This window comes from Acinonyx jubatus, chromosome A3 (assembly GCF_027475565.1).
Source record: "Acinonyx jubatus isolate Ajub_Pintada_27869175 chromosome A3, VMU_Ajub_asm_v1.0, whole genome shotgun sequence".
In the NCBI taxonomy this organism is placed as follows: Eukaryota; Metazoa; Chordata; class Mammalia; order Carnivora; family Felidae; genus Acinonyx; species Acinonyx jubatus.
This window is the reverse complement of record NC_069388.1, coordinates 101,377,013-101,393,600: the sequence shown is the minus strand read 5'-3', so window position 1 is coordinate 101,393,600 and position 16,588 is coordinate 101,377,013. Positions and strand designations below refer to the sequence as shown.

At 37.3% G+C, this 16,588-nt stretch overlaps 1 protein-coding gene across 4 annotated transcripts in view; it reads right to left on the bottom strand.

Moving 5' to 3' along the window:
- Positions 1-16,588, bottom strand: part of ANAPC1 (anaphase promoting complex subunit 1) — a 96,149-nt gene that overhangs the window by 19,211 nt on the left and 60,350 nt on the right. For all 4 annotated transcript variants that reach the window (XM_027033724.2, XM_053200932.1, XM_053200933.1 and 1 more), the window contains 13 exons: positions 15,979-16,070; positions 14,295-14,429; positions 14,024-14,106; positions 13,046-13,124; positions 12,245-12,319; positions 9,722-9,798; positions 9,142-9,232; positions 8,993-9,046; positions 7,894-8,087; positions 4,237-4,323; positions 1,571-1,688; positions 545-622; positions 115-182 (listed from right to left, as the gene is read on the bottom strand). In XM_027033724.2, the coding sequence (XP_026889525.1) occupies positions 115-182; positions 545-622; positions 1,571-1,688; positions 4,237-4,323; positions 7,894-8,087; positions 8,993-9,046; positions 9,142-9,232; positions 9,722-9,798; positions 12,245-12,319; positions 13,046-13,124; positions 14,024-14,106; positions 14,295-14,429; positions 15,979-16,070 (1,231 nt within the window). The remainder of the gene's footprint in view (positions 1-114; positions 183-544; positions 623-1,570; positions 1,689-4,236; positions 4,324-7,893; positions 8,088-8,992; positions 9,047-9,141; positions 9,233-9,721; positions 9,799-12,244; positions 12,320-13,045; positions 13,125-14,023; positions 14,107-14,294; positions 14,430-15,978; positions 16,071-16,588) is intronic.

The following is a 16,588-nucleotide window of genomic DNA, read 5'->3' as shown; positions in this document are numbered from 1 at the left end:
CCTGAATGAGATCAAAGGGTGACAAGGACCATTCTAGTGAAGAATCTGCAATTTCTACCTTCCCATATACTTTATTCACTTCACAGATACATCTAAGAAATTCAATATACTTACTTCAAGTGTTGTGTTCCCTTGCTTAAATCTATGAGCAGTTCCCAGTATCGTGGCCCTTTTACTTTAATCTGCCAAGATAAATGTGAACACAGTCAATCCAATGCTAAAAAGCGCTGGTTTGAAAAATGAAACCCATGTTTCTCAGAGGAAATAAAAACAACGGGGCCAGAAAGAGACAATGAAAAGTTAACAAGCTCCATTTCCAGACACATATGTCTGTGAATCAAGTTCTGAGGCTATCTAACCTATCAGTAAAGACCTCCAAGTAAAGACTTTCTCTGTTCCTCCTGACAACTCCTCCTGGGGCTGCTTTCTGATTTCCTACAGAACACCGAGAAAGCAGAGGCTTTTATTTAGCTATCTCTGATGCTATACTGTTCTAGTTGAACTGATCCCTTGTGTACATCTCCCTAAATCACATCCCACTTACCTGCTTTAAAAGGTGGAGTTCTGGAAGAAGGGTAGGGGCCATCAATTCTTCTTTGGTTTGTTCATACCATTGAGTACCCTTCACAAATGTAAAAGAACAGCCACAATTCACTATGTAGTTAGGGGAAGCTACAAAGAAGAAACATCATTCTGTACTTCTTCCCCACACTTTCTACACAGATTGTCAAATGGCATAAAATGCTCTCTGACATCAAGTCTTAAAGGGCTAAGTCTACAATCCTTTGCTGGACCTGTATCACCTTACACCAACCACTTCGAGCCTTGCACTTCACATGCTAGCAGCGCACTTCTGAGGCCTCTGGGTTTCTGTCCACGCTGTCTTCGCTACTGGAAACGTGCCCCTGCTCAGCTGGCAAATCTCAGCCCAAACACTGTGTCCACTGCGACGACCTCCCCGATCCTCAACAGCTAGATGGAGCATTTCCCCTCTACGCCCCCTGCATTCTACACATACTCCCAATTACCACTCTATTCTTACTGCACCCATGCCTGACCACCCAGTGGACAGAAGTCCCTTAAGGAATACAACAGTTTAATTTTTGAACCCCAGAGCCTAGCATAGTTTTGATACACAGAAAGTACTTAATAATATTCTGAATGAAGGTAGGATGGACACATGACTTACTTATATAATCTGTACATCTAAATCAAAGATCTCTCATCAAATACATGATCTTGGGCTTTAAAGCACCCTGCAAACAAATCTAAGAATAGTTCTAATTTAACTCTTCTTTAGAACACGGGCATTTTCAAACATGGACGTTTTCAAACTATAGGCTCCACGGACAAAAGAGCAGCTGATGACCTCTAAAATATTGCTCTCATAGACTATAAACGAGCCCAAATGGCCTGGCAGGATGTACACAAATTTTAGAAGCTTCAATTTTTATAAGAGGTTAATTCACCACTGCCATCTTTTAAAGGACAACATTTTTGAAATATTTGAGCTGCAAACAAGTATGAGTGGTAACAAAATTACAAATAAATGGAAGGAAGAAAGAATTACCTTATAGGTAACTTCTAAAAGGGCATAGCAGGGCATGTTTGTATCCACGTCCACAGGCACCAGGAGCCTTGGTTCTGCAGCCAGCACATATAGGTGCCGCAGAGCCTGGAGATGATACCTATCCACAGAAAACACAGGGAGGAGGTAACAAACAGGGGACAACAGTGTGAGCTCTACAACCTGCTGCTGCTGATACCCTGAACCACAACAGAAGCGGGGGTTGCTATCTTCCCATGACAGCAATCCTAACGGAGGACGACAAGATTCAGTTAAAAAGCAATGGACAGATTCTCTTTAAAAAATTACAGGGACGCCTCAGTGGCTCAGTTGGTTAGGCCACTGACTTCGGCTCAGGTCATGATCTCACAGTTCGTGAGTTCGAGCCCTGCGTCAGGCTCTGTGCTGACAGCTTGGAGCCTGGAGCCTGCTTCAGATTCTGTGTCTCCCTCTCTCTCTCTACCCCTCCCCTGCTCACACTCTGTGTCTCTCTCTCAATAATAAATAAACATTAAAATAAAATAAAATAAAATAAAATAAAATAAAATAAAATACAGACACACGATCCTCGACCCAAAAATTCCTTACATGCATTTTCACAGTTAAGAGGTTTTAAAGGAGGTAAAAATTATCTTAACGTGAAAATAATTCATCCCTTATAAAATTTCTCAAATAATCCTTTTCTGCCCCACACACGCATTTTTTACCTTCCTAGGGACTTATTTCTAGTTATTTGGTTTTTGGCTTCAGGGTTGACAGTAGAGGGAGAAGGAAAGCTCTTCTACATACACACACTTCTCTACACAAATGCATACACACACCTGGAATCTAGGACACCAAAAACTAATGGGTAAGATTACAGTAATATTTTTCTTTCTGTGTGCTTTTCTGAGTTTTCCAAAAAAATTTTTAAACTTTAAAATTTGTATTTCAGCATTTCGACACAAAAAATTTTTTAAGATGGCATTTTAAGATGTCATAAAAGGATGAGACTTAAAAGTTTTCTTTTTAAACTTTAGTTACAGCAATAGCCTCCCTCTTCTCACCCAAACCTACCCTTTCCTATAAATTGATTAGAATTGAAAGCAACTTGGGGCGCCTGGGTGGCTCAGTCGGTTAAGCGGCCGACTTCGGCTCAGGTCATGATCTCGCGGTCCGTGAGTTCGAGCCCCACGTCGGGCTCTGTGCTGAGAGCTCAGAGCCTGGAGGCTGTTTCGGATTCTGTGTCTCACTCTCTCTCTCTGACCCTCCCCCGTTCATGCTCTGTCTCAAAAATAAATAAACGTTAAAAAAAAAAAAAAAAAATTTAAAAAAAAAAAGAAGAATTGAAAGCAACTCAAAGCCAGAAAAAAAATGATATTTATCAGTTACATAAAAGTTCCTGGTGCTGACCACTAACTTGTTTTGTTCAAAGTAGCCACACCAAATGATTCTCTGACCAGCAATATAGGAGTGCGGCTCTCTGTTGTACCCTAACCAATAATTGGCTTTAACAGTTCAAAAAGTCTTTCCTAAGTTGACCAGAGACCACTTGTCAGAGTTGTATTATTTTAACAAGAATATTCTTGTGCTCCACCTATCATCAGAGTTTGGACATCAGATTAGGCAGCTTTTACAAAACAGCTTACTTTCATTTATCACTTTAAACTACATTATGCTATAGTTTGACAGCTTAGTTACTACAATTAATGCTCCATCTCTTGAGGCTTTTCTTAGCAGATGAGCTGAATGCACTGGTCACTGCAGATATCTCTGGAATATAAGGAGCTATTTTCTTCCCTTCCTCTGGATCCAGTGGAAACCAGCGATGCCTGAAACTTCTGGGGAAAACTGAAGAGCTGCTGATGGTTCTTTGTGCTCTAAAATGCAGAACTTCTGTATTATCAGACCTTTTCTACATGTGTGAGGTCTTATGGCTCAATGCCACTTCTAATTTGTCTCTGATTCTTTGCTGCATTTTGCTTTTCATGTCCCTTCCATTTCATTTATACAAAACTTCTCAGCATGCAGGATGCCTAGACAGACCAGTCAGTTAAGTGTCTGACCCCTGATTTCAGCTCAGGCCATGATCTCACATTTCATGAGAATGAGCCGAGTCAGGCTCTGCACTGACAGCACAGAGCCTGCTTGGGATTCTCTCTCTCTCTCTCTCTCTCTCTCTCTCTCTCTCTGTCTGCCCTTCCCCTGTTCCCACTCTTTCTCTCTCAAAACAAATAAAATTTAAAAAAAAAGTTCTTGGCATTCATGTAAAAGATGGGAAAAAAAAGGAATTCATATAGACAGTGGATAGTGCCACTAAATCAAACCAATTTCTCTCCTGGAATTAAACAATTATAGTACAAAACATATCATCTGCAGCTTCTGTTGGCTACTATCTTTTGCTTAATGAATTTTTCCCTAAAGTTAACTTTGTTTGGCCCACATTTGGGGTTTACAGCAGTTCTAACGACTGAAGAATGGTGCAAGACTGATGGATCAGTCCAACAGCTATCCAAAGTTATCTTTAGGTCTAATATTTAGAGAAACTTTTTAAAAGATTTAGCCAGGAAGGTAACTAAGTTCAAGAAGAGAATAAACTAGTTTGGAAATGAGTCCATGGAACCAAAGCACAAATCATCCCTTGGAGAACTTAAGAAAGATCACATTGAGGACAGAATCACTAGACTCACCGGTTGTCAGTGCTGTGAGCTGGGAAGTGTGGGTAAAGGGCACAGAGGAGAGCAGCAATGGAAGAGTTTGATGTACTCAAAGAGTACCTGCAAAACAAAGGCCGGAGTGAAAGAGGTTATTAATTATACTGTGTAAACTCCCAAGGCCTTCTTGAGAATCAGTTCAGTGGAGTACCATGGCAAGGCATACTGACAACATGCCTTGATGAATGCAAGTGTGTCAATGCTGTGAATGTCTCACTTTTCAGTTAGTCTTTAAGCCATTTCAAGACCATCTACTATTGAAAGCAAAAGCAACAACTCACAAATATTAAATCCAAAACCTGAATTAATAAGCAGGGTTTCTGAACCTAAAATATCACCATACTGAGGACCATTAATGCAATCCTAGAGATTATAGACACTGAAAAAAGACACGAATGAAGGACACCACTTCTTCTCTGGTTCTACATATACCTACTTACAGAATAATAAACTTGACTTCTAAGAATACAGGGTTTTTAACTGGGTATTCTCAAACTATTTTTTCTGTTTCTGTAAAGTCTGAGCTTGGGGCGCCTGGGTGGCACAGTCGGTTAAGCGTCCGACTTCAGCCAGGTCACGATCTCGCGGTCCATGAGTTCGAGCCCCGCGTCAGGCTCTGGGCTGATGGCTCAGAGCCTGGAGCCTGTTTCCGATTCTGTGTCTCCCTCTCTCTCTGCCCCTCCCCTGTTCATGCTCTGTCTCTCTCTGTCCCAAAAAATAAATAAACGTTAAAAAAAAAAAAAAAAAAGTCTGAGCATCTCCTTAGAATGAAAGACAAAATGAAAAAGGCAAAAGTTATCAGAAGAAGTTACAATGAATGTATAAACAACAATTCCTCTACAAACAGCTTTTTTTCTTATCAATACTATAAACTTACTTTTATCAGGGCCACATAGTCTTCATAAAATCTTCTGAAATTTTCCTTATATTATTTTACTCTTGCTCAAACTCCGCATGGCAATCAGGCAGATCAATCTAAAGTTCTAGAGTTTTTCTTACAAATATTTTGAAATAAAGATGGTTCACTGGGAATCATATAAAACCACTGTTGGGGCACCTGCATGGCTCAGTTGGCTGAGCATCAGACTTCGGCTCAGGTCATGATCTCGCAGTCCAAGAGTTCAAGCCCCACGTGAGGCTCCGTGCTAACAGCTCAGAGCCTGAAGCCCACTTCAGATTTGTGTCTCCCTCTCTCTCTGCTCCTCCCCCAATCATGCTATGTCTCTCTCTCTCTCTCTCAAAAATAAACTTTAAAAAAAAACAAAACACTGTTGCAGATAATATACATATATATTTTATTATGTGGCTCAGTCGGTTAAGCATCCAACTTCAGCTCAGATCATGATCTCACAGTTTGCGAGTTTGAGTCCCGCACTGGGCTCTGCACTGTCGGCACAGAGTCTGCTTAGAGCTTACTTAAGATGCTCTGTCTCCTCTCTCTCTCTGCCCCTCCCCTGGTAGTACACGCATGTGTGTGTGCGCGCGTGCGCGCTATCTCTCGCGCTATCTCTCCCTCTCTCAAAAATAAACGTTAAAAAAAAAGAACAAGAGAGATGCAGGGGTTTACTTTGGAAGAAAAAGAGGTTTACAAAAATCATAAAATAAAAAGAATTTTCATAGTAATAAGGGGGAAGGAGGAAACAAGGAGCTGTTGTTTAAAGGGGACAGAGCTTCAGTTCTGCAAGGTGAAAAAGTTCTGGAGATTGGCTATACAACAATGTGAATACACTGACTACTACTAAACTGCCCGTTCAGAAATGGTTAAGAAGATAAATTTTATGTTATGTGTATTTTACCACAAATAAAATTTTTTAAATAAATATATAACCCAATATGAAAATGAGTAGAGGAGACTTGGACATCACAAAAGATTTCCAGTTAGCCATTAAAGATATAAAGGGGGCTAAATATCATTATTCAGAGAAACGGAAATTAAAACCACAACTACTACCAGATGGCTAAAATTAAAAAGACTAACATTACCCAAGTGTTGGAAAGGATGGGGAGCTGGAACATCACACAACACTGATGGGTATATAAAATGGTACAACCACTTTGGAGCACTGACGGCATTACCTACCAAAGTTAAGCACACACATACACTCGTAGATCTACTCACAGATCTATATACAACAAAATCAAAGACATGTAAAACAATATTCATAACAGCCCCAAGCCAGAAACAACACATCCATCAAGAGCAGAGTAGATCAATAACCGTGGAATAATCCTACAATGGAATTCAACAGCACAGAAACATGAATAAACCATCGCTACATACAACATGGATTAATCTCACAATGTTGAGCTAAAGAAATACAGTTGATCCTTGAACGATGTGAGGATTAGGGGTACCAACCCCCCCCCACATAGTCAAAAATCCGTGAATAACTTATAACTTCCCCAAAGCTTAACTAACTGCCTACTGTTGACTAGAAACCTTACGGGCAACATAAACAGGTGATTAACACATTTTATATGTTATGTGTACTGTATGCTGTAATCTTATAATAAAATAAGCTACAGAAAAGAAAACATTAGGAAAACCATAAGGAAGAGAAAATACATCTATAGTACTATACTATATCCAATAAATTTTGAATTTAAAAATTTTGCATTTCAAAAACAGGCAAAGCCAGTCTAAGGTGTTATAAGACTAAATAGTGATTATCTTTGGATAGAAGTAAAGTAATAATTAACATAAAAGGGGGACGCCTGGGTGGCTCAGTCGGTTAAGTGTTCGACTTCGGCTCAGGTCATGATCTTGCGGTCTAGCCCCACGTCGGGCTCTGTGCTGACAGCTCAGAGCCTGGAGCCTGTTTTAGATTCTGTGTCTCCCTCTCTCTCTGACCCTCCCCCATTCATGCTCTGTCTCTCTCTGTCTCAAAAATAAAAAATAAGTGTTAAAAAAAAATAAACAGAAAAGGGACAGCAGGGTAGAAACAGGTATTCTGAGTTCTATCTTGATCTACATGGTAGTCTACAGGGAGAAGTCTTATAAAAAGATGAGGAGGTCAGGAATGACAGATGCTGGAAAGAGAGCAAGGAAGGTAGAAACTAAGAAAAAGAAACTCTCATAGGACTTGGTGACTGAAGTGTTCCTGAACTTTCAGTTCAGTAGAAGGGTAAAGTCATTAAACAGTGGGGAACGGGAGGTGGCGCACTGAAGAACTGAGTACCGACTCTTCTGAGAATGTAGAGTGACCATGGTCACTACTAAGTAGGGCATAAATTGATGGTTAAACTACAGAAGGGCCCTTTTAAAGTGTAATTATACCCCAGGATAAACTAACAGCTAGTCAGGATCAAAAACTTTCATGGATCTTCAAATCCAATATAAGTCACTCCAATAGATCTTGCTCAAGAGATCTTTTCATTACGGGGCGCCTGGGTGGCTCAGTCAGTTAAGCGTCCAACTCTTGGTTTCAGCTCAGGTCATGATCTCACAGTTTCATGAGTTCGAGCCCCACATCGGCTCCAAGCTGACAGTGCGGAGCCTGCTTAGGATTCTCTGTCTCCCTCTCTCTGCCCCTCCCCCGCTTGTGCTAGATCTCTCTCAAAATAAACAAACTTTAAAAAAAGTTAAAAAAAAGAGAGACCTTCTCACTGAGGAAAAAATACATATTCATTTACCTTCCTCCTCCCAGAAAGAGAAGTCCAAGGGCCATGTGATGGGCTAAGTGGAAGCCATAGTTCATTTCACCACCTGTTTTCATGTGCAAGAAGCGACAGAGCTGCAAAACCTTTAGGTTCCCCGAGCCAGCCATCACCATGGCGAGAGACAGAAGCACCACACTCAGGCAGGTCTCCAGGTTGTACGGCCCTGTCTGGAAATGCAAAAAGACAGCATACTACAATTGTTGCGTTACAGTTCTTTATTATCAAACTAAATTGGCCATCGTTAGACTACAGATATTTATTAGTTTAAAAAATCTGCAAAAAAACAAATATTTTCTCTATAAAATTCAAGTTCGGTGTAGAAAATTCAAAAAATAAAGTATCAAAGAGGAAATAATAATCCCTTGGAATACTAATACCCAATGACAACAGCCATAAATATTTTGGCCTTTTCCCCAAATCTTTTTCTATACCCATGGTTTTTTTCTTTTTTTCAAATGAAACTGAGGTATTACTATACATGATATTTTTATCTCTTTAAATCTATGACATATGAGCAATCTTCACTCATAGAAAATTCTTAGAGAACAGGAGTTTGATAGCTCCATGGTACAACAATGTACAGATACACGACAGTGAAATTTACCTAATTACTTTTAGACTTTTTGACTTTCAAGTTTTCTCACATTATACATAAGGTTGTATAAATCTGTGTGGTGTTTATCAGAATAAAATCTTACTCTCTCCTGTCACTAGAGGGGCAATGTCTCAAAACTGAATTTTTACTAAGTGCTAATTTTTTTAAAAACCAGTTAACAATATTCAGTCCCGAGACAGGATGGCGTAAGGTACAATAATCCATGAAGGATATAGTTTTTGCTCTCACAAGAATTCAATACCATGTACATCCTTCAAGGATCATACTTGCCCTTAATTAATATCCCAAAACACAAATATAAAGATGGGCCAAAACTTCAAATCCTCCATTCTAAACTCAAACAAATTGCAGAGACACTTGACAACACACAGGTAACTGAATTATCAGTGAATTTTCTTCACATTCAATTTAATTCCCAAGAAGAATGATCATTTATGATAAAAAAAAAAGACTTACTACAGAAGCATTAGGTGCAGACAAATATGTCATAAAATCTTTTGCAAATTTATGCTGGAAAACAAAAGAAAAAATCTAAAGTTAAAAGAAGTGTATCAACGCGTTGTTAAAAAAGAAAACAGAACAAAGTAGACTAAGTTATTTCTTACCAAACAGTTAAACGCTGATAAGTTTTCTGAGCCCGCAAATCGAAAACCCAGAGACAAGCAGGCTCCTGCAATTATGTAGACATGTGCCTGCCTGAAAACAGATTACAAGAAATTTAATACTACCTTTCTTTTGGTTTAAAATTCATTATAAGTATTATCTTGGGGTAAAAACAATAAATATTCCTGCTCTCTAAACTAGTTTTTATTCTCCTGGGAATGCTCAATTGTGCCTCTACTCAATCAGCATGATTGATAAAGTGTGCCTCTTGCCTACGTGCTTCACACACAGCAAAGATCATTTTTGAGAACTGCCAATTTTTTTTTAATGGAAAGGATAAAAGGAATACGTACAAGTTAAATCTCTGATATTGTTTTTTGAGGGCAAGAGCTCTATACTTGAGAGAGCTAAACAAATAACTAAGAAAAAATCAAGTCTGAACATCTGATAAGTGATGGTTAGAAACACGGGGGATTCGGAATTACTCAAATCAAGGAGAGCACTTCTCCTACACAGTGTATTTCTATTTATTTATGAGAGATGCTAGGGTAGCTCGTTTGATTTACACATTTCATGACTTACGATAAAGTTTCCAAATTCAAATCCTCTGAGCAAGGCAATTCAATTTCACTGAGAGAGATGCTATTTTCTCTTATAATCTGTCAAAATAAAAAGCAAGAATACCTGGACATTAATATTCAAGTTACAAATATTAAATGATTTGAAAAATAACATACTGGCACCTAGGTGGCTTAGTCGGTTAAGCGTCCAACTTCAGCTTAGGTCATGATCTCACAATTTGTGAGTTCAAGCCCCACATCAGGCCCTGTGGTGACAGCTCAGAGCCTGGAGCCTGCTTCAGATTGTATGTCTCCCTCTATCTCTGCCCCTCCCCTCTGACACTGTGTGTCTCTCAAAAATAAACATTAAAAAAATTTTTTTAATCTTCTGCTTATCAAAAGTAACTAAGAAAATGAATAGACTGCCACAGACTGGGAGGAATATCTGGAAAACATAAATCTGGGAAAAAAAGAAAGGAAGAAAGGTTTGCAGAAAAAAATTCTAGCTGCTCAAAAAGACCAGCATCACAAATTTTAAATGGGCAAAAGATATGAAAAGACACTTCACAAAAAAAAAGATACATGAAGGAGCAATAAACAAATGAAAAGGTCCTATTCTTATTAGCCAGGAGGGAAATGCAAAATGAGACAACAATAAGATATCATCACATACTTATCAACACACCTAAAATTAAGAAAACTAATACCACCAAATACTGACAAGATACACAGCACCTAGATTTTTATAAATTGTTGGACAAAGTATAAAATGGTATACTCTCTAGAAAAAAGATTTATCAGTTATCAAACTAAATATATAATCTACTCCATATCTCAATAATTCCAAAAGAAATTAAACCATAAACCCACAAAAATATCTGTGTACGAATATTTACAGTAGTTTGATTCATAATAGCTAAAACCAGAACCCAACCCAGGTATCCAACAAAAGAGAACAGAAAAAGAAACAAAGGACTACTCACAGAATGCAACACTTACTAACTATAGAAAGGATGAGCTACTGATATACTTAACATCTCAAAATCAGGCTGAAAGAAGTCTTATATGAAAGGATATATATACTGTATGTGATTCCATTCACACAAAGTTCTACATCAGGCAACCTAATTTATTTTGGGAAAATGTCAGAAAATTAGCTGCCCTGGGGGTAGGAGTTGAGTATAGATTGAAGGGGCAGGGAATGAAGGCACTTCTGGTCATTTTGACAGAGGTTTGTTTCCATGAGCTTATGCATAGTCAAACCCAGAATATTTGAGATCTGTGGATTTCATCATATAAAATTTTATCTTAAAAGGAAGAAAATGTAAACAAATACTGAATTCTAGTTAATGATACATATGCTGAAATATGTAAGGAAAAGTATACTACTGTCTGCAACTAACTTTGAAATTCACCAAAAAATGATGGATTGGATAAACGATAAATGGGATAGGTGATTAAACAACTTTATAAAGTAAAATACTAACTGTAATATCCAACTAGTGATATGGACGTTGTACAAAGTTTTCAACCCATATTTTGAAATTTTTCTTATTAAAATACTGCAAGAAATACTATAATGTTCTCAAAGATAAACAGATTTATTTTATAAGTAAAAAAAAAACCGGGGCACCTGCATGGCTCAGTCAGTTAAGCATCCAACTTTGACCCACGGTTCATGAGTTAGAGCCCCCCGTCGGGCTCTGTGCTAACAGCTCAGAGCCTCAAGCCTACTTCGGATTCTGGGTCTCCCTCTCTCTCTCTACCCCTCCCTTACTCGTGCTCTGTCTCTCACAAAAAAATAAACAAACAGTAAAAAATTTTGAATTAAAAAAAAAAAAAGAAACGGAGACTATCAGACATGGACAGTTGATTAAAGGGCAATATTTAGTTTACAATATTTAGCTTACAATTTTTTTTTTAACTTAATGTTTATTTTTGAGAGAGAGAGAGAGAGAACGTGAGTGGGGGAGCGACAGAGAGAGAGACACACACAGAATCAGAAGCAGGCTCCAGGCTCTGAGCTGTCAGCACAGAGTCTGACGTGGGGCTCAAACTCAGAAACTGTGAGATCATGACCTGAGCCAAAATCGGACCTTCAACTGACTGAGCCACGCAGGCACCCCTGATTTGGAATTCAAAAAAGAGTCTGCTTATTTCTAACTATTTAGCTTATTAAATAAATATGCTATAAAGTAATTAAAACAAGTTATTATATAGGAGATCTAAACTTGCCACAAAGTAAAATAGCATCTTAAATCAATGTGTGCTTAATTAGGCTAAAAATGTCAAAAATACTTTTTGAGGGTTCTTTGGTGTATTTCATTTTTAATACCATAATTTCTTGGAATCTGGGGCCACAGCTGCAGTCTAGGGTCAGCACACAATCTTAAACTGAAAAGTTCCTATGTTTTCAAAAGATACTATAAATAATCATCAATATTGCTTTTATTCTAAAAAGTATTTTATAGGGTTTTGGAAAATCCCACAAGAAATCGTAATTTATGCTATTAACAATCTAACAATATTTATTATACATACTTACTTGAGGAACATTGCTATCAACCCACTTGGAATTTGGTAAAATATCATCCCACAGAATCAGGCATCGAGCAAGTGTCTTAAAAATGTAACAGATAAAACTAATCAGAGTAGGCAAAGTTCATACATTAAATAACAATGATAATATTAAATAATGTAAAAATCAGTTCCCAACTGATGGCAATTTTGAAAAAGACAGTACATAATATCAACCTGAGGCTAATCTCGTTAAAATAAATTGAAGATTTAGATTTTAACACAGAAAAAACTAAAATTGAGTTGATTATTATCAAAGTTTAGAGGACTTTTTTTAAAAGCAAGTTTTAAATTGCTTCATTAAAGAAAAATCAGAATCTTACCACTGTCTATAGAACTTAAAGGCTTTCATATGCTAAAAACATACATGTTTAAACACTAAAGAATCAAGGGAAAAATGTAGGCAATGATGTCAAACAGTTACAGTCATTACTTATACTCTTAATAGTAATGCTGCATCTTAATAATTAAAGAATAATTAAAGAATATAAAATAAAGCAGTAATGAAGCCCCAGACACTTACTGCTTGTTGAATAATGTAATAAGTTGAAATGTCAACTCCTAGTATTACATATCAACATGGCTGTGTTTCCTGGCATTCCTACAAGTTACATTTGGGAAATTTCAAAAGAATACTACCAATTACATACAGGATGGATTAACAGTAAAAGGTCTCCCTTGTAGAAACATCTATAGTCACAAGCTAAACTTGAGAACCCCAAAGACTCCTCATGTTAGCAGAAATAACAAACTACATAAAGTACCATACCCTAAGCAAGAGAAATTCTGGTTTCACAAAGTCCAGCAAATACATGGTGTCAGGAGCTCGAAGCCAATCTGCAATAGATCTGGTGGTGGTGGAGATCAGTAAGCATTACTGCTCAAGTAGAGGGCAAAATAATGGGAATCCCAAGACGGATTTCAGACCCTTCTCCCCACTCCATCCACCACCCTGTTTTCCACAGTACTCAATACCTTCTAACACAGTATTTGTTATGTATGACTGTCTGTCCCACTATGACATAAGCTTTATGAGCACATATTTTTAGTTTTGTTTTGTTCGTATCTTTAGTACCAAGAAAGCACTGACATACATTATTCATCCAAACAGATGAGTAAGTACCTGTTTTTAGCCACTTTGTTAATTCTGCACACATTCACTTTTTCTAACAGGAGAAATTTATAGCATTGAAAATTCTCTTGAATCTTAGAGTATTTTTTAACTTTATTAAAAGACTTAAATTTTAAACTATGGTTTAATGTCTCCTACCCACCTTTTCTAAGTAAAATGTAAAAGAATAAATGCCAACCGTACACTTTCAAGTGTCAGCACTAATTATTGGGCTTGGAAAGGTAGATGGTGTGATTATTACCAAAGTTCTTGAAATAAACAGAAATCAGTTTTACAAATGGTAACCAAGAATAGAATAATGCTAAATTTTTCTGATTTGACCAATCCTCAAACAACATGCAAAATTAATGAAAAGGAATTTGGGCATCTTTTACTGTCACTGATATCAACTATAAAATAAAAATAAAAATTGGGAATTAAATAAAAATAAAAATAAAAACTGCCCCAAGATTATATTGTTTCTAGATAAAAATCTATATAACTTGTAGTACTGGAGAGAATTAAAATCAGGCTAATCTATACAAGGAAAATAAACTCATTACTCTGGTTTTACTACTGAGGTCAGAAAGGAAGCCACACTATCATGGCAAGGGGTGGAGTCAGGGAATGCAATACCTGTTATTGGTTTTTAAGTAGATCATGGCCAAAGCTAGAGTGGCACCTGGACAAGTTACATCAACATTTATGGTATCTCCTTCCTATCAAAAACAAAAAAAATATTCATGTTAAAGAGTTCTGAAATATTACAAATTCTTCTGAATATAAATTCTTCTTCCGGCCTATGCTTAAAATTAACAGATATACAAATGTTGTTAAGAAACATACTATTTGCAAATTCACTTCTTAGCTTCCAAAATTTTGATCTGTTGCTTTACTATGGACTTACTTTGATTTGATAACTTGGGGATTTATGCTTCTCCCTGTGCATTCCTGCTTGAAAGCGCCTATGACCTCCAACCATGTACTGATACAGCTGCTCAGGCACATTGAGATCAGACATACCTATCAAATTACTGCCATGCTGGAAAAGGAAATAACAAACACGTGAAAGGAAATCTTATGAATAAGTTCCATAACACATACAAATTGACAAATAAAAGAATGAACTAACTTGAAAGCAGTGTATTTTGTGGGGTTTTTTTTAATTAAAATAATGACTACTCATAACTACTACTTAATATTCAAACAAGCTCTTAATTATTCACATTAAGAATTATAACACTTAATATATTTAATACTTTCATTTCACAAAATAAAGGCTTTATAATACAGCTAATGATACTAACAAAAAAAATTATTAGATATATAAATGAGACTTGAACTATGAGCACCTGAGTCCTTTCATTACTATGCCTATGACCTCTTTCAGCAACAATAACTATAAATATTTTTTTATGTTTATTTTTGACAGAGACAGAGACAGAGCATGAGCGGGGAAGGGGCAGAGAGAGAGGGAGACACAGAATCTGAAACAGGCTCCAGGCTCTGAGCTGTCAGCACAGAGCCCGACGCAGGGCTCTAACTCACAGACCACGAGATCACGACCTGAGCCGAAGTGGGATGCTCAACTGACTGAGCCACCCAGGCGCCCCATCAGCAACAATAATAAACTTACTGAACACTTTCTCTGTTCCAGGTACTATTCTGTATGTTTAACATGGATTAACTTACTTAATATAACAATTCTACCAAATAGCTACCATTTTATAGATGAGGAAAGTGAGGCACCAAGATATTAAGCCCAAGGCTACATAGCTAGTAACTGGCAGGGGTGGATATAAACAAGGATATAAAACAATCCATGGAGTTGCTTAATCAACCGACAATACTGTAGTTAAATGACATAACTCACTGGTCAGAACCAAATCAAGATCCCAATTTCCAGTATGCTGCTTTTCCATTGCACCATCTGCCTCTTTAATTCACGTGTCAAATGTGAAGAATCAAAAACCTAATAGACAGTGAACTTTCCTTATATAATTTAGTTTCAGTATAACACTGTACTAGTGGTTAAGGAACCCACATTCTAGGTGACAGTCATTTAATGAAACGTTTCTGATAATTCTACACTATGTATCATGGATGTGGTTAAAGATGGATCAAAGTGATACTACATTGCCACAAAGCAAATACTATGGTGGCAACATTCTGAGATCCCAGTGAATACCAGGCTGCTAAACGAAGGTCATGGTTTATCTCTAGCAACTACTATAGACTCTTAAAGCTCCCCATCATATACACATTTCCACAATTTTCTATTTTTTTTTTTTTTTTTTTTGTCTGAGGGGGCTACTTCATCTTATGTCCTAGATTCTTGGAGATACTTTATTCCCTTAGTTCATTCATGAGCATTTACATCTAAGCCAGGGGGATAGAAGCCCACTTTTCAATACAATTTCTCTCCATTTCCAAATCTAGCACTTTGAAAAATATGCAGAAAGAAAAAAGAGCTGAGAATCAGGTTAAGTCAGAGTAAGACAGAGTGGTATTCAGAGTTAAGTACCAAGATCATTTGTCTCAACATGCAGATAATTATTACTGAAGCATCTGAAGGCACAGAGAGGGCTTACCCCCAAGCAAACCATGCCCAGGGCCAAGCCAGCAGCTAAGGAGTAGGACTCTCTGTCAGTGCAGTATTCCATTTCGGGACCTGGGGGCCGTCCTGTAAAAGAAAATAACACAGTTCAAGCTGGCCTCTTAAAATTCTATCATAAGTCTTAGAATTAACTTTCTAGTAAGTTGCGTAAGAACCATGAATTCAATATAACCTCACTCAGAAAGATACATTACTACAAATGGTATCCACAGTTGTCAGTTTACTACAAAATAAAGCCCAAAACGGTTCTTTTCATGTACCAATTTGAAAGCAATGACTTTCAGACACTGTGAAACATTGGGTTTTATTAAGAAAAAAAAAAAAAGTTATCAAGAAGTAGAAAAAAATTCTTGAAGGGTGCTCATAAACATTTTAATTTTTAATCTCTTGCATTTTGTTTTTGTTTTGCTATTTCCAATCCACTCATTAGAGGGGGTAAAAAACATGTTCAAATGATAATGATGGACAAGAAGGATGCTATGTTTTTAAGCTAAATACGGGTGGCTAAATAAACGAGGGTGGCTCAGCTGGTTGACTTAGGCTCAGGTCATGATCAAGCAGTTTGTGAGTTCGAGCCCCACATC